Source organism: Chiroxiphia lanceolata, chromosome 2 (assembly GCF_009829145.1).
Source record: "Chiroxiphia lanceolata isolate bChiLan1 chromosome 2, bChiLan1.pri, whole genome shotgun sequence".
NCBI lineage: Eukaryota > Metazoa > Chordata > Aves > Passeriformes > Pipridae > Chiroxiphia > Chiroxiphia lanceolata.
In genome coordinates, this window is record NC_045638.1 from 53,277,514 (window position 1) to 53,296,077 (window position 18,564).

An 18,564-nucleotide genomic window follows, 5' to 3' on the forward strand; every position below is an offset into this window, starting at 1 on the left:
AAGGTAGTACAAATTTTCTGACTGGGAATTTGCATAATCACTTGTGCAACAGGGAACTATGTATGTGGTGTGAGATTAATTTGATGCAAAATGGCTACGAGGCAAGGTACAAGGGTTGGGATTCATTTTGCTGTCTTCTAGGGCATAGTTCATTGGACCTATTTTAGATAGCTGCTTTAGAGTGAGGTGAGTTGTACCTTGAAAATGTAAATGTATAGGTGAAAAATGAGACTAGGGTGACTAGTTCAGATATAGACATTTGTAATAAAGACAATGACATTTAGTTGGATGAATTCTTGGTGTTTGGCTGAATGTATGGTTTGGATTTACTTTGAGGGGTGAATGCCTAGTTGTGCTTCTTAGGCTTACTTTTCAACTAAGAATAGATTTTGCAAATAGGAGAAAAAAAAAACAGAAAAAAAAGTTTACCAATAAGAAGTTACTAATTCAATTTGAGCAGAGTTTTTTGCATGTTTACATATTTTCATGTTGTACAGGTTTTTTTGTATACCTCAGAAGGATATTTTGTTCGTTAGACCAAATATTCATTTAGAAGGTAAAATATAATGTATAAATTCAGTTGAAAAGATAAATGCACAAAGACCAAACAGTTGTCAGGACACTTTTATGACAATCCTCAAAATCCAAAATTCTGTACTATGAGGCTCTGTGGCACTTCCAGGAATGGGCCTGCTTCATCATGATTCTGGACTATTAATATCTTAGATACTACTCTAGTTTTGCCAGTGCAACCAAGTTCTTTCTTGTATTCATAAGGATCTACTTTTGTTTGTTTGCTTGCTTGCTTGCATGTTTTTAATCTCTGTAATAGCTTAATCCTATGACACTCACTTCCTGGCTAGGTCACTGTACTTTATGTACTGCCCATGATTTCAAAGAATTAGGTTCTCTGTTGTTCTGGAAGTACTGTTAAAGGGTTACTTGGAAGTCTCCTGTTTGGCTTCCTGTCAGTTAACTGCTGCTGCTATTTCAAATAATCCTGTAGTAAACAGGGCAGTAAAAATCAAGCACATTTTTGCCTGTTGATCTTTTTCTGCATTTTATACTTGCAGTGTTCTTGTGATGGGAATAGCAAGGTAGGGTAAATGAAGAAACTAGAAGTAATGAATTGCAGAAATAAAAGTAAAATGGAAATCAAATTAACTTCAATTGATCCAAAAGATAAGCAAGTTCAAGATATTCACAAAGAGAAAATAGAAAGTCTTATGTAAATATCATGGATTATGTTCTTCATAAGAAATAGATCCATGATTTAAAATAATAGTGCAATTAATGACAATACAAAACATTTGAACTCCTGAATTTTGATTGGGATTAGAAGTGGCTCTGCAAGAAAAAGGTGAGAAAGATGTCAAGTGCATCAGTGTGAAGTTAGCATGATCTTTAGCCACCCAGTCATAGTAGATGCAGATAAGGAAATAGAAATGAAATTTTATTCAGTCAGTTTGATAACACATATATTATAGTAGTAATTGAGGAAGTTAAGAAATAGTTATTAGTCCATTTCATTTTGCAATTCGTAAGTCTAAATTTTCATTTAGAGTCTCATAGTTTTTTTGACTAAAAAGTGAAACTGTAAAATCAAAATACTCTGTTTGCAGAGAATAAAAAAGATAGTCAAGTAATTAATTTCTTTCGCTCATTCATGTCAAATTTAATATGCTGTTTTACAAGACAATAATTCCTGGAATACATCTCATACAAAATAGGTCAGTAAGAACTGAAGAAAGAAATCTGTGTTTTGATCATTGTAAAAGACATTATTATAATTTTACCACCAAAAAGTCTTGGAAGCAAGGTGCCTTTCCACAAAGGTCAGAAATATTATAAACTGCTCCTGATTAAAAGCTTTTTATTTTATTTTTTTAAATTATATTAATTCTATACAAACCAGTTTCTATCATATATACTTTCCCCCCACCATGAAGTTAGATTGCCCAGGGACACTGTGGATGCTCCATCCCTGGAAGCGTTCAAGGCCAGGCTGGATGGCGCTCTGAGCAATCTGGTCTAGTGAATAATGACCCTGCCTATGGCAGCGGGGTTGGGCCTAGACCTCTAAAAGTCTCTTCCAACCCAAGCCATTCCATAAGTTACTGAAAGTATTGAAAAGTATGACTCTGGAAATAAGTTATTTTATCCTCTGCACTTCAGTGACTTACAGCACAAACATCCTTCAAGGAAATTGTTCAACACTGAAGAGTGTCAAGACAACTGACTAGTTTAAAAGACTCATATACCTCTAACAGCTAGACTTATCTGCATGTCTAGAGCTCAGTCCATGACTAAAATTAAAGCGTGACTAAACCCAAGAGATGAGTCTTATGTAGAAGTAGACTAGAACAAAAGAAAAAGCTGAGACTGAATACCTGTAGGAGAGAAATACGCAGGAGGTGAAGGCTGTATGTGCAAAACCAGTTGGTTGTTGGAAGAAGACGTATTCAAACATTGTCAGAAAGATTCAAGAATTTTGTCACTAAGGAACAGGAATGGCAAAGAATAAAGAATGTTTGTGGAAAGACTGAGGTGGTGACAAACTGGAAGATATCACTTCCTTTTCTAGCCTCTTAGGAGCAGAAGGATTATTCCTACATATGTTATCTGAAATGTCTTCTCTTCCATATTGATATAGGGACCAACAGCTAAACTCCATCAACTTTGTGCTTTGGTATATTTTGAGGAAGACTTTTGGTAATGAGACAATTCTCAAACAGTGAAACGTGCTGTGGAGCAGAAATAAAATAAGGAAAAATAGAGATTAATATTGAATAACTACCTTTGTGACCTGGCAAGAAGAAAAAAGACATATAATATAGGGAAGAAAGTATTTCTTGTCTCCTGGATTCCATTACTGATACATTAAGATAATTTGTAAAAAGAAGTTACTTGAAATGGACTTTTGGAATGAGATTTTACAGTATTTACCTGTTTGAGAAATGTAGAAAAATGTTGATAAATGCATCAAGACACTTCTGTTTTACTTGGGGAGACAAGGACGGTGTGATGTTGTGAATATGTGGTATTCTGGAATAAAATTGGAGTGGTTTCTAATTCTAGAGACAACTTCAATCTCATAAGTTAAAATTTCTGACAGTTAGAATCTTTTACCTGTTTTTTACAACATAAAAAAAAAGTACCCCGTGTCACAGGAACACGTCTGTTATTTATGAAATGGAATTGATATCGAAGGTGTGTAACTTGTAATGTCAATGGAGAAAGAGCATGAGAAAGGGCATTACAGTTCCTTAGAGCGACAATTTCTTGTATGGTAGGAGCAGTTTTGGAGGAGATAAATGTCAGATTCTTAAATGCTTAGGATTCAGGATTTGGATCAAATTATAAAGAGTACCAAGCTAAGGTATCTTTCAAATTTGGCCTTTAAGAGTTTGTTGCCCATTGCTTAGTATAGCCTCCTGTTCTGATACCTAATTGAGAGTCTCAATAATTCTGAAATGTTGGTCAGTCATATGCTAAATTGCTACATATTACCTAAATTGTTCACACTACTTTTTATTTGTGAGTATCTGTAGGAAGAAATAGGAAAGCAAAAAATAGAGAAAAAAAAGTAGTGAGAGAGGGCTATGTTTCACAAACTATAAATAATTCTTGTTTTCTAGTAAATATTGTCAACAGAATTTTGAAAGCTATTCAGGTCATCAGCCAGGAGTGCAGGGGTAGTATTTTTGGCATCCTACTGACACTCCAGAAGGCAGTGGAGGTCCTGTATTATCAGCCTGATGGAGACATCTCAAAACCCCTTGGTACCCCAAATGGCTCAAATGTGAGCAGCTGAACTGAGCTGTAGGTATCTGGTTTTGGAGGAGGCTCCATTGACTTTATGGTCTATGTCTCAATTGACTGAAATGGAAGACAACTTACCTTTGAGGTGGGCCCCTTTGCAGAGAATCCTACATACAAGTGTCTCTGAAATGTCATCTCTCACTTGTACGTCAAAACTGCATTTAGATACTTAGATTCAGATCGCAGAATCAGAATCACAGAATACTCTGAGTTGGAGGGGACCCCCAAGGACCCACCGAGTCCAGCTCTTCAGTGAATGGCCCATATGGGGATTGAACCCACCGTCTTGGCATTTTTAGCACCATGTTGATTTCAAACTGAACCCTGCACAGTTTCCTTCTCATGCTTCATTTTAGCAAAGTCACACAAATTTTTTTTATTTATTTGATTATTTGTTGGGAGACAACAAGCCTAATTACAGTACAAATGAACACCATATTCTCTAGAAATATCTGCTCCCGGGAGTAGGCAAGTTTAGTAAAAATACTAGGCAGCAGACAGAATTCTAGGTGATTTCTGTGACCGGGATTATAAGGCAGTAAATTCTGTTTCTTTGTGGTGTCATGTAGAGTTACTTGTACAAAAGTGGCATGTTGCAGAAGTGACAAAATAGCTCTGATCTGCATTATTTAGTGAACGCATTTTTGCACATTTCCGTTTCTGAAAAATTTTAAAGTGAAGTCTAAATGTAAAATTAATATTATGCCACAAACCAGATTCATCTTTTCTACACAAAATCTCTGGTAAGATGGACAAGGTATATTGATATTCAAGTGCCATTAGTTTATCACTATGATGTTTTAGACCTACAGAGTATTTCAGTTTATTCTTTGTAGCATTTCCAGATAGTTTGGTAAAGACAAAAAATTGCTGTAAGCTATATTGCTGATTGTGGAACTATGAAATAAGGATATAAAACATTAGTTAAGTTACTAAATTGATTTATTTTACATTTCTGCATAGTTCAGTCCCATGTTTTATTGGAATTAAAGGATATTTTACAAATTAATTGATAAACACTGTATATATAGTTTTCTCATTGGGTTTGTCTATTTCGTATTATGTGAGAATAAAACTCATCTGTTTTGTTTGTTCAGTAATTATATTTTGGTGTTCCGTACATTCCTTTTGCTCGCTCCATCTCATAATACATTCTGTAAAAGCACACATAAATAAATAGGATAAACAAATTAAGCTGTTTCAATAAATTAATTTACTCTGCAGCTCTGTATTCAAATCTTATGTGCTCACTGGATCTCATTTTAATGAAACCCTTCTAAGAACAATACACTGTATGCCGAACAGTGAAATCATATATTAAATGAATGATTAAATATACCGTGTTCCAATTTATATCAAATCTGTACGCTGTGCATGCTTAAATCCTCCTAAATCTAAAGAAATAAATCTTCTACGTTCTGAAAACATCTGCATTATAATCCTCCTCTTGAATACCCAGTTCGTGGACATATAAACACAATCAAAGTCATAATAAGCCTAGAGCTATGATGCAGTTAAGCTATCCTCATCAATGTTTTTGACTTAAAAACCTAAGACTATTAAAGTGGAATCCACTTAAATGTCTTGAAATATTGCTCTAAAAAGTCTCCTCCTACTCCATCAGTAGGCCCATTGAATCCCTTTGCAATCAGAATCTCAAATTCAGCAAATATTTTTTATGAAGCTTGCCTGGAACAAATCTATTGATTACTATAGATGAGCATGTTGCAAAGTTTCTTAGGAATGCATTCAGATAAATAAATATTAATGTAGCGACTGTGCATGATAAAATAATGACTGCTGCAAAAGCAGTTTGCTGTGCTACACTGCTCTTTCCAAAAAAATTTTTAGGCATTTGCAGCAACAAGTTTTCTTATGTGTTATTAAACATATACTAGTTTCATTATTTCATTACCGAAAGGTTTTTGTGAGTTGAATGTATGCAGTTTGTTGGTTGGTTGTTTGGGTTCATTGTTTTTCTCATTATAAGTCAGGATTTCAATTATCAGAAGGGAAAAAACCAACAACCAAAAAAATACTAGTTTTAACATTTCCATCCCCTCCAATAGATTTCCCTTTTAGGATCTATTTATTTTATCATTATTTGACCAAAACAGCCTAACTCACTGATATTTGAGCAATGAGTCTTGGAAGCTATTAGCAATAAAAAGGAAACTGCAGGGAAAGGTAGAGAATTTTCTAGAAAGGACTATTCTGCACTCAACTCCTTTTGATTATTGTTTCCATTGAAATTCTGTTTAAATATCAGATATAGCTATATGCTACATACTAGCAATTCTCACATAGCAGATGTGCAGTTCTAGCAATCACAATCCTCAATCTCTAGTTTTCAAAACCAAGGAACAACTTGAAGTGCGTCATAGCTCCTCTTAGCTACTATGCCAGGCCTTTCCCTGGGCAGAAAAACATGAATGGGTGGTTTTCCGCATTTTGAAGTAGTGATATGGTGAGTGATATGGCCACATTCATCCAAAAAGTGTGATTCATTCCAGATTTGTGCTCCATGGTAAAAACAGACATTTGGACTTACACCAGCCATGTTACTAGTATAGGTTCTATAAGGCGATTATATTTTCTTTGTGATCCATAACAGTTCCATAAGATCTCATTGCTCAAGAAGCCCCTTTGAAATTAAAATGTGGAGTAAAAGTCAGCATGAGATAAAATGATAGTGCCTGATCATTATTTATCTACAGAAATACATGGATCCTCATCCCACAAGGCTGAAATCTGTAAGCCAAATTGTGTATTTCCAATTCAACAGCATGACAATAGGAGTGAGAAAAATAAAAACAAAAAACTAAAGCAAAACAGACCCCTTATTTTTATAAGTAGTCCAGAAGGCAGTTTAAAAGCCTAATAAAATGAGTAGTGCTCACATTGCATACTAAAATGTAAGGCCTGGTGTCCTTAAAGTTGCAAGTTTCCTTAGAGAATGCTGTGCAAATCCCAGACATCTCAACAGGTGAAAGAGTAGGTTGTAAATTAGGAAGGAGATTCAGTTTAGGGAAGTCATATTTGAAACAGAGGCTTGGTGTAACATTGCCTTTTTTCTCAATTACTTTTTGTGTGATCTAGGAACGTGTTCCAGACAGCCCTTCTCCTGCTCCTTCTCTTGAAGAGGGCCGAAGACCTGGCAGCCATCCATCCTCTCATCGAAGCAGCAGCGTGTCCAGCTCTCCTGCGCGGACCGAGAGCTCTTCAGACAGAATCCGTAGGTCACATTCTTCTCCTTCTCACCACTTTAAATTTGGTTAGGTGCAGCTGGTTTTTCTAATCAAAATGCCCTCGTCTTAAATAGATCTCATATGTGTCATGTTCAGAAGTTCAGCAGAAATAACTATCTCCCAACATTATGTTTCCCTTTTTACAGTATCATAACATCCGATGCTACATTAACGGGTACTGATATAAACTGCCATCATGTCATATTAAACATAAAGATATGAGCAATGAAATACAGAATTGCAGCCGTGAAGCAATTTGCTAGATTAGTTTTAGAACTGAACATATAGTATAAACATTTTTTAAAGAAATTGAGTTTTATTTAATCTGGTTACTCTGGTTTGATTTCTAAATTGAACCTGACTTCATAAGCAATATTTTACGTGGTAGAATTGCTTGGTAAAGAGAAGAATCGGGTTAAATCAATTAAAAATGTGCATACTTTATAAATTTTTTAAATATAAAATTTTGTAGTGGTGAGAAATATGATAAAGAATTATCACCTCCTAGCTCAGAAGGGGCAGAGGGAAATTAAACTGTGGTGTCCCAGAGTGATACCATTTTTATCAAGGTTCCATGTACAGGAAGTAAATTACCTGGCAAAGACCCTGAATTCTATGATATTTCACTACAGCAGTGGAAATTAAGGTTTTAAACGCACACTATTTTATGGATACGTAATTAAATTCATATCACACTTGTCCATTCCCTTTATTATTGCTCTGTTGCAAGGTTTTGTGCTTTTAAGTCATCTTTCTACAGTAGAATTTGTCAATAGGTGAAACTGGAGGATTTGGCGTGCACGTAGAAGGCCATGAAATAGCTGTATGAAAGAAGTAGTCATATTGATTAGATGCAACACGTGTCTTTTAGACTGCTTCTTTTCAGGCTCTCTGCAGACTCAGGAAGCTGACTCTTCATTGACCTTCAGATGAAAGATCTTTCATTAGTATGTGATGAAAAATGACTTACCAAAGAAAAGAAATGAGGCCTGACCATGACAAGTTGAAAATTCTGTTTTCTTATCACTTCAACAATTCAGAGTGCAGATTAAATTGGCATCCCATATACTGTGACCTATCTATTTCCCCAGGCTCAATCCACCATCCTTTCATTATGTTTTCTCTCCATTGGCCAGTTGAGGAGGGGGATTGATGAAGTGGCTTTGGTGGTCACCTGGTGTCCATCAACACACTGCAGATTTCAGAAGTAAAGTTCTGAGAAAACTTCGTAACTGTGGATTTTTAATTTGTTTTTAATTGATTGAAGAGTATATATTTTTTTACAACCAATGGAGACCTTTTCCATTGTTGTCTAAAAAAAAAAATTAGATGAAACTAAATTGAGAAATACTTTTTTTTTTGCTAAGGAGTGACTTTTTTTTTTAACTGTTCAGCTTATTCTATTACTTACCAACAGAGAGGACTGGGACCTTTACACATTTTTTCTTCCATGTGGACATAACAGAGTTCCTTAAGTGGTGGATCCCTTTAGTAACTTATTTATTTGTCTTTTCTGTCCTATCTCAATTGTTAGCATTGCACGTGTTTGTTAGGTACATTTGCTCTTTGTGGTGCCAGACAGAATAAAATAACTACTACAGAAATATGAGTTACATATGAAAAAGTACTTTAAAAAATGGCTTAAACCTCTTGGAAGTACGATTTTTCAGGATAAAAGCATAGCTTTATAAACTACCTAATATGAGTTTCTGAGATGTGTTTAAAACTCCTGAAGGGCTCATTGAGAACTCTTGGAAAGAGCTTTACAAGCTGTCTGATGAGCACCAGAAAAAACAGGAAGAAACTCTCCCGCTATGTGGATCCTGATAACATTAATTAAGTAACTTGGTGATTGTTAGAATTCTTGTATAAGAGGAAGACTATAGAAAATAAGTGAAACAGTGTTAATATGACAGCTGATTTCTTTCTGCCTGCACTTGTGTCTAGCAGCTGTCCATCAGAACGGGCTATCTATGAACCAAATGCTGATGGGTTTGTCACCTAATGTCCTGCCTGGACCTAAGGAAGGTGATCTGGCTGGTCATGATGTGGGACATGAGACAAAAAGAATACACATTGAGAAAGGTAATATGAATATTATGATTCTACTACTTCAGTGTAAAACAACTATAGTCTTGGTAGTTAAATGTTATAATTGTGACTTTTAATTTTTTAATTGTGTTTTTGTTTTGTTGTGGGTTTCTTTTGTTTCACAAATTAAATTGTAACAGTGTGATAGCTTTCTTTATTCTTCTGCTTTGTCATCCTCAAGATTAATGAATGATATTTACATGAGGGAGAAATTTCATAAATATTACAAAGTAGGATGAGTGAAAACCAGTTTTACATTGTTATTGTGTTTCTGACCCTTCTACAACACTGTTTAAGTATTAAGTTTCTGTCTCCATCCAGTTGACTCTAATGACCTACTTCCCAGAGGGACTGAGCACCGTGAAAATTAGTCCATGTGTACAAAAAGGGAAAAGGCTAATACCAAGCCATTAAATTAAGGAATTGCATAAAATGAGGCTGGTATACATTATATAATGGGATTTAAATTTAATTGAGTATATGACCAAAGTGTTTGATCTAGGTGAATAGTCCACATGCACTTATGCTGATTATGACACCATTTCATCTCTGTTGGCATTCAAAGTGAAGTTCCCGTTCAGGGCTCTTACAGGGGATTTTGGAGGGATGGTAGTGGAATTCTGAAAGGTGCATTTTATGTTACATTTCCTTAATATATGTGGATTTAAGTATTATAGACTAGAAACATTTTGTTTAAAGAGAAGTTGAAAATACAATGTAGGCTTTGAAAAAAACATTATTTTGGCTTATCAGAAAAATCAGTTCTTTGAGCACAATGAGAGAAAAAGTAAAAGGTATAATAGCCAGACATTGAAACAGAGCTGGAGAAACTGCTGCAGTTATGAAGACTTCACAATAATACATTTTGTTACATATTTTAATTGCTGTAAGAAGATACCTTCTCTGTCTCTTGTTTGAACACTGAGATATGAAAAAGAATTAAAATCTGGACAATTCTATTCTGGACAGGTGGTGTTTTTAATAGGATTACCAGAAAAATTAATGGAAACAACATTTCTTTCATATAAACCATTTAGTTTGGTTCATTGCACACACAACCTGTTTTAGCTTATACTATGCCCTCACTCAGCCTCTGCAAATTGTATCCCTGCTGTGAAGGGGGATGTGATCAAATAGGTTTGTTTTGAATTTCCATAACTGATTTTATTTCAGCCTTTGAAGTTACTTGTTTAAGTGTAATCTGACTGGTAAATGCTGCAAAGAGAAGTACATATTAAGAATTGCTACTATTTTTGTATGTCATTCAGGTTTTTTAAAGGTTTTTTTTATAATGGTATCCCAGATGTATTTTCTAATCTTTTGCCAGTTCACGTTCTTGCAAGATCTGTTCTCAGCAAAACTGCTGAGAATTCACTTTTTTCCTCAGTCCTTGTTTAGGTCAAACTTCCTTTTTTTTTGTTCTTTTCCCCCACTCTGTTCCAGCCTACTGAATTAATGGTAAATATTCATGGGCTATCCAGATTGATAGGAGTTACTAAATTAAAAATTGTTTTCTGTCATGACTACATTTATCATGTTTCTCACACCAATCATGTAACTTTAATACTAATATAATCTGTATTAAAACAAGTTTTGTGGAGATAGTAATTATCTACTTTTGTCACTGTGAGTTTGCAATCAGATTCCCAAACTGTCGCTTTACCTCTGCAAATCAGTCACAATGCCACCATATCTAAAAATGCAGACACACGTAGGTGGTGGTACTCTTATTGCTAAAACCCCACCACCTTCATCAGCTGATTCAAAAGAAAAAGGAAGAAAGAGAAGAAATCAGAAGTTCTAAATAGGTATCATGAAGCATTTAAAAATTAATGTGTGTTCTTTTAAGCCACTTTTGTTGGCAGAAATCTATTAGCTGCAACTAAAATGGCTTTTAATTGAACCTGAGAGAACCTGGGAAATTCTGTCTAGTAGAGAAGGCCCTGTGTTTTCTCTTCTGGTCTCCTCTTCCATTAAAAAAGTGAAAAGATGAAAAATCTCTGAAGTCATCTGAGATCAGGGAAAATTTATTTACAGTCAACAGAAAATTTAAAGGGGGAACAAAGTTATAGCAGAGGCAACTGATCAACATACCAAATTTTGAATGTCAGAGCGGTGAATAATTTGTTTGACTTGATCTATGAGCTGGATACAGGAGAGAAAATGCCATTTACCTGTTAGTAACATAGTACAAAGGAGCTAAGTTACCCAGTCCACGAAACTAGTATAATACATTTAGAAACAGTTTGGGAGTATTCAGTTTTTCGAAGATCGTGTGTATTTCTATTCAAAATTCAGGCAGGATTATTATTATTATTGACAAAAATTAGTTTATTTTACTGGATTGTTTTAAGTTACCAGTAAAGTCTTGCGCAGTTTTGTTTGGTTTTATTTTTTTATTTGTCTTTAGACTGTCTTCGAAATCTGTTCTCAGGTTTTGATACATGCAGCTCTCAGTGACTGCACCATCCATTGAAGTCAGGTTGTTATTATCACACCAAGAATCAAATTAGTTTCTATGGATCTGTGTATTAGAACATGAAAGTTTACATCAGCCCCTGGGTCAATACTTGTTGTTCTCAAAGACCATGCGTAAAATGGGTGTTGGGGACATTTTCCAGCCGCTTATTCCAGATGCGCAGCTTGGCTGCATCCTAGCTTCATTTTGGGTCAAGACCCAATGGACACATCTGAAGCTCTACCCTCTGTACCATGAGAAGAAAACTTGGGTTTGCTAAGGTTATGTTGTGATCCAGCCAGTTTCCTATCCTGGACTAGGGAGGAGAGCAGGAAATACTGCAAAACAGTTCTGCCCCATAGTTCAAACATAACTCAAGATGTCATTATCTGTATGACAGGAGGCCAATTACCCTCAATTTTCAGAGGGTTTTTGCTTATTAGTGGATAGCAGTTTTTCCAATTTTACTGAAAGCAGGATGTAGAACTGCAAATGATCCTGGGAAGAATGAGCTAAGTTCAAGTACACGATGTTAGCTCAAGTGCTTGACAACCATCATCAAAACCAAGTATCTAATTTTGTAATCTGTAATTGTGGATTGTTTGATGATGCACATTTGGTTTTATTAGGTCAGATTCTACAAGAAGGACTTCTGTGAGGTATAGGAGTCATATTAGAAAAGATTAATTCAGTTTTCTATGTTAAAATAAGGCTCTGAGTCTTTTCAAGTGAAGTTAAGTTTCTGTGATGCAAAGAGTTTGCTCTAAATAGGGCCTCAGTTTTGGTGAGGTGTATTTTATCACTTATCCTGCTCAACTTACATATGACATCCTGCAGATCTCCCACTCTGAAGTTGTGAGAAGTGCACTTTTGGTGGTTTTTATGGAGCTGAATACCTGTTTAGCTCTTCAGTAATGTTGTCTGTTAAATAAGGAAATAGCATAGGAAAGAACTAGTGGAGAACCTAAAGACTAGACTGTTGAATCTCGATCCTGTTTTTGCTCATTGATCTGAAGTGTTTCAAAAGAAGTCCAAAATAATCAAAGGCTTAAAAGTCAAACGCACCCTCTTTGGAGATGTGGAACCTGATTCCCTCTGGACAAAAGAGAATTGAACTTGTGACACATTCCTGGGCAGTATCTTTAATCACTGTGCTTTTTGTAAAAGATGGAAGTATTTTTTAACATTATCCCCTTGCCCTTACAACCTGAACTCAGATCATATTGGGTCTGCAAGGTGTAATTTACAGCTCAGTCCTATTGACAGAGTTTATTTACTAGCTCCACATAGCTGTGTATGATTTTTTTTGTGTGATGTTAAGTGATACTGGAAGCAATGGCTGCTCATAGTGCTTCCTGACTGGTATCTGCTTAGCCATGCCTACTCTATACACTCTACAGGAGTATAAGACCCAGCTCACTTCAGCCCAAGATTCCCTTCTGGAGGACAACCACCAAAAAATTAGTTGCTTTAACACCAAATTTAGATACTTAAGTGTTTTATTGGATCTGGCCTTAGGGCATCAGATTAGAATTTTCTGTCTGCATCAATTTATAATTTTTTTAGATTGACACCAACAGCAAATGAAGCCTGAATGTCAAGCTTACATTTTAAATTTAATATCTTATTTGAGGTGTTATGGGAAGGATGCTTTCTTGCTGAAAATATATGTGCTGTTTTCTATAACAAAATATAAAATATTCACCATGTTCACAAAGGAACAAAAGCTTTTAAACTATGATACTAATGGAAATTTCACAAGTAATTTTCAGGTAATCAACAATAACTGCTTCTTGACTACTATGATAGCAGCAATTAAGGTATAAATTTATCAAATCCACATGTTAAAAAGTCCCAGTCTTTCTCTCTGTTTTGATTTTGTGTCCCCCTGTAGAGATGAGAGCAGTCTTAGACCTTTAATATCTTATAAAATACAATATTAAAATTCCAAAATAGTCTTTGTATAAAATTGAAAATAATTTAAATATTCCCAGGTTAGGATTGGATTTTCCTGTTATCCATCATGCATCAAAAAGGGAACTAATGATAAATATGTCATCATATATAATTAGATATTCGTTCTGCAGTATCAGCAGTACATTCCTTTAAAATATATGCATACTGTAAACATATATGAAACATGCTTATTCACCTTAAAAAATATAGAGACACATACAAGTTTGTTTTTGTAAATATGTATAGTGTGTTGACCCTGGCCAGATACCAGGTACCCACTAAAGCCACTCTGTCATTCTCCCTCTGAAATAGAGCAGAGAGAAAAAAGCAGCTAAGGATCCATGAGTTGAGATAACAGCTGAGGGAGGTCAGTTACTGATTACCTTCATGGGCAAAACAGACTCAGAGTGGGGATATTACTTAAATTTATTACTAACAGGATAAGAGCCAAAGAGTGAGAAATAATCTTAAAAACACCTTCCCCCACCTCTCCTTCCTTCCATGTTTTCCCTTTTCCACTCCAGTGGTGCAGGAGGATGGGGAATGGGGGTTACAGTCAGTTGTTGTTTCTGCCTCTGCTCAGTGTGAGGAGTCCTTCCCCTGCACCTGTGGGGTCTCTCCCACGGGAGACAGTCCTTGATGGACCGGGCAGCAGTTCTTCCCAAACTGCTGTCCCGTGAGTCACTCCTCCATGGGCTGCAGTCCTTCACAAACAAGCTGTACCGGCGTGGGTCCCCCACAGGGGCCACAAGTCCTACCCGAGAAAAACCTGCTCCACTGTAGGCTTCCCTCTCCACGGACTGCAGGTCCTTGGCAGGACCCTGCTCCACCTTGGGCCTCCCACAGGGTTACAGCCTCCTTTGGTTATCCACCTGCTCCAGCATGGGCTTCTCCATGGGCTGCAGATGGGTCTCTGCACCCCAATGATCCTCCATGGGCTGCAGAGGCACAGCTGCTCCACCATGGTCTGCACCACGGGCTGCAGGGGCCTCAGCTCCAGTGCCTGGAGCATCTTCCGCCCCTCTTTCTGCACTGACTGTGATGTCTGCCTTGTTCCCATGTTCTCACTCTGCTCTTCCCTGGCTGGAATTCTTTCTGTGCAATACCTTCTGTTCCTAAATACGTTATCACAGAGGTGTTAGTATTGCTCCTAATTGGCTTGGCCTTGGCCAGTGGCAGGAAGTCCGTCCTGGAACTGGCTGGAATTGGTTCCTCCAGACAGGGGAAGCTTCTAGCAGCTTTTAATAGAAACCACCCCTGTAGCTCTCCCGCTACCAAAATTCAGCCACAGAAACCCACTACAATATGAAAGACTCAGAGGAAGTTTTAACATCAACAAAGATTCTCATCTACATGAGCTGTCCTCTTAGAAAAGTCAGCAAGCGATTAGGAACTTTGCTTAAATTCTGTTTCTGGTCTGTGATTTTTAGTTAGTTCTCTGAGAAAACCCTTTTTTAAAGAGAGTATCTTCTAGCTGATGTACAGAGGAATTTTCATTCTCAGTTCTGCTGTCCAGCTGCTTGTATAAACATACTTTATCTGTTCATTTTTGTATACATAAATACACAGAGATACTTACACAATATATTTATTTTGCCGAATATTGCATTTTAATGTAATAAAAAGAATATGAACATACCTTGATGGGTTTCTGTATGCCAAAATATTTATGGTCAATACATTCTGAATCTACTTTCTCATTTCACATTTTACATGTTATCTATTAAATCTTAATATATTAGTTTTTAAACCCTTAAGATACTGAGTTTATGCTGTGTATTTCTACATTATTTAGCACTTCTCAAACCCTAACAGGATAGTCACATTTTTAACCTATGACAGATAATATAATAAAGATCCACTAAATTAAAAGTTTGATAAAGCCAATATCACCAAGATAACAGTTTGACACTGTGATTTTTGGTGTATCTTTTCATTCAGTCCAAGAGGGACAGGAATTTTAAAAATACATTAAAAGCTATTACAGTTAATGGATTATAAAGGTGAAAATAAAATTGCAAGTTTTTTCTTAATTTTCTTAAGAAGCGGGAAAACGTCTGGTTTTGTTACACAGATAAGTAGAAATCTTTCATATTATTGAATAAGATATGAACAGTATGTGTAGGCAGGAAGGAGGGAAAAGGTAGTACAAACTTCTGAAAAAATTTTTTAATGCAAATAATTGAATAAAAGTATTAGCTCATCCTCCAGTGACATACTTCTGCAGATTTGTTTGCTACTAGAGGCCTTTTTCTGCTGGACTAGTAATAGTTTAGACACATTTTATGAGAGATTTGCTATATGGTTTTCAGTTGACAGATATGTGTGCATCACTTCCAGAACATTCCAGGCGAACTAGGCTCAGTGCATCCCAATTGCACATACATATACTGCCTGTTTTATATTTACAGTGACTCAATCACAGAACCACAGAATATGCTGAGTTGGAAGGGATTCACAAGGATCATGGAGTCCAACTCTTAGCCCTGCATAGGACCATCCACAAGAGTCACACCAGGTGCCAAAGAGTTATTGTCCAAATGCTTCTTGAACTCTGTCAGGCTTGGTGCTGTGACCACTTCCCTGGGAAGCCTGTTCCAGTACCCACCCACCCTCTGGGTGAAGAACCTTTTTCTAATATCCAACCTAAACCTGCCCTGACACAACTTCAGGCCGTTCCCTCAGGTCCTGTAACTGATCACCACAGAGAAGAGTTCACTGTCTGCCCCTCCTCTTCCCCTCACGGGGAAGTTGTAACTGCAATGAGGTCTCCCCTCAATCTCCTCCAGGCTGAACAGACCAAGTGATCTCAGCCACTCCTCATACGGCTTCCCCTCAAGGCCCTTCACCGTCTTCGTTGCCCTCCTTTGGACACTCTCTAATGGCTTAATATCTTTCTTATATTGCAGTACCCAAAACTGCACTCAGTATTCAAGATGAGGCCACACCAGTGCAGAGCAGAGTGGGACAATCCCCTCCCTTGACTGGCTGGCAATGCTTTTCCTGATGCGCCCCCCCCAGACACAGTTGGCCCTCCTGGCTGCCAGGGCACTGCTGACTCAGATTGAACTTGTCATCAACCAGGAACCCCAGGTCCACTTCCATGGCATTGCTTTCCAATATCTCATTTCCCAGTCTGTATGTACATCTCGGGCTGCCCCATCCCAGGTGCAGAATCTGACACTTTCCCTTGTTGAACTTCATATGGCTGGTGATTGCCCAATCCTCTAATCTTTGTTGAGGTCTCTCTGTGAAGATGTTGAAGGGCAAAGAGCCTAAGATGGAGCCCTGTGGAACCCCACTAGTGACAGGTCTCCAGTCTGATGTCACCCCATTCACTATTACCCTCTGCTCAACCCATGAGCCAATTGCTCACCCACTGAGTGATGTGTTTATCCAGCTGTGTGCTGGGCATTTTGTCCAGAAGGATCCTGTGAGAGATCGAAAGCTTTATTGAAATCCAAAAAGATTACATCAACTGGCTTCCTTTGATTGACTGGTTGGGTTACCTTGTCTTAGAAGGAAATCACGTTTGATAAGAAGGACTTTCCTCTCATGAAGCTGTACTGGCTGTGACCAATGACTTTGTTGTCTTTCAGGTGTTTTTCAATACTTCCCAGAATAATCTTCTCCATAACTTTACCAGGCACTGACAGGCCTGTAGTTTCCAGGGTCCTGTTTCTTGTTCTTCTTGAAAATCGTTCACCAGCTTCCAGTCAGCTGAGACTTCTCCAATTTCCCAAGACCACTCAAAAATTATCAAGAGAGGTTTTGTGATGACATCAGCCAGCTCTTTGAGGATTCTTGGATGAATCCTATCAGGTGCCATAGATTTGTAGGGATCTAGCTGGAGCAGCAGACCCCACTCAATTTCAGGGTGGACTGGGAGTTGAACATTCTCACTCAGAGCACTGAGTCTCCCTTGGTCCATCATCCCTGTTGAAGATAGAGGCAAAGAAAGCGTTAAATACCTCTGTCTTATCTTTGTCTCTGTGGCCATCCTTGTCCTGTAATGGGCCAATGATATTTCTATGCTGCTTATTGCCACTAATATATTTGAAAAAACTCTTTTTTTTGTCCTCCATATTTCTGTCCAGCTTCAACTCCAGTTGAGCTTTGGCCACACAAATTTTCTCTGTACAGTGGCAAGAATCTTGGATTTTTCTGGCTTTCTGAATAGGCTCAAATGACTTACCTGTGCACAAAATCAGATGTATTTCCACTCTATTAAAACAACTCTGCATGTACAATTCTTCTGTGTCTTCTGCCCCAAACAGTTCTGAAAAGTACTTTTTCTTTTGGGTAGGGGAGAGGTTACCTTTCTTTTCAATCTTCATACAATAGACCTTAGAATGATATTTATAATTTTTTATAGTCTTTGTTATTTATATAGGGTATAGGAGCTAAAAAACCCTTTGAAATAATTTGTGTGCTCATTTGCATCTTAAAAAATTAATTCTTAAATGGAAGAGGTAATGATAATTGGTAAGATGTTAGCACTTTTTTATCATGCTATCATTTTGCAGTTTTTAAATCATCAGTTCTCTTTGTGTTTACTACTAGAAAAGATATGGTACAGGGAATGAAGTTAATGAAGTTATGAAATCCCACTATGAAGTGTTATGTCCCATAGCACCATAAGGGTGATCAAATACAATTCTGTTTCTCTAAAGTAATTATTTTTAGTTTTGCGTTTTTGCAGAAGGAAAAGATACATGATGTGTCTCAAGTCATTACCTACTACGGGGTTATAAAATATTTTTCATCTTTTCCTGTGCCTTGCATATAGTAATGATGATTACTTAAGAATCCCAAATATAAATATTTATTACACTTATGAAACAATAGTATTTTTGTTATTCACAGATCTTTAAGCTTCAATGCAACACAAGACACTAGAAAAATGATACATAGCTATATGTGAATTTTGCTCCGCATTTTTTCCTTTCAGGAGGAAATAGCACAAATTACAAAGTGCAACAAGGAATC

General features: G+C 36.9%; 1 protein-coding gene across 7 annotated transcripts in view; it reads left to right on the forward strand.

Moving 5' to 3' along the window:
- Positions 1-18,564, forward strand: part of DACH1 (dachshund family transcription factor 1) — a 356,409-nt gene that overhangs the window by 243,394 nt on the left and 94,451 nt on the right. For 4 of the 7 annotated variants that reach the window (XM_032679742.1, XM_032679746.1, XM_032679745.1 and 1 more), the window contains exons 6-7: positions 6,922-7,057; positions 9,018-9,155. In XM_032679742.1, the coding sequence (XP_032535633.1) occupies positions 6,922-7,057; positions 9,018-9,155 (274 nt within the window). The remainder of the gene's footprint in view (positions 1-6,921; positions 7,058-9,017; positions 9,156-18,564) is intronic. The other 3 variants (XM_032679744.1, XM_032679748.1, XM_032679749.1) reach the window with 1 other exon arrangement.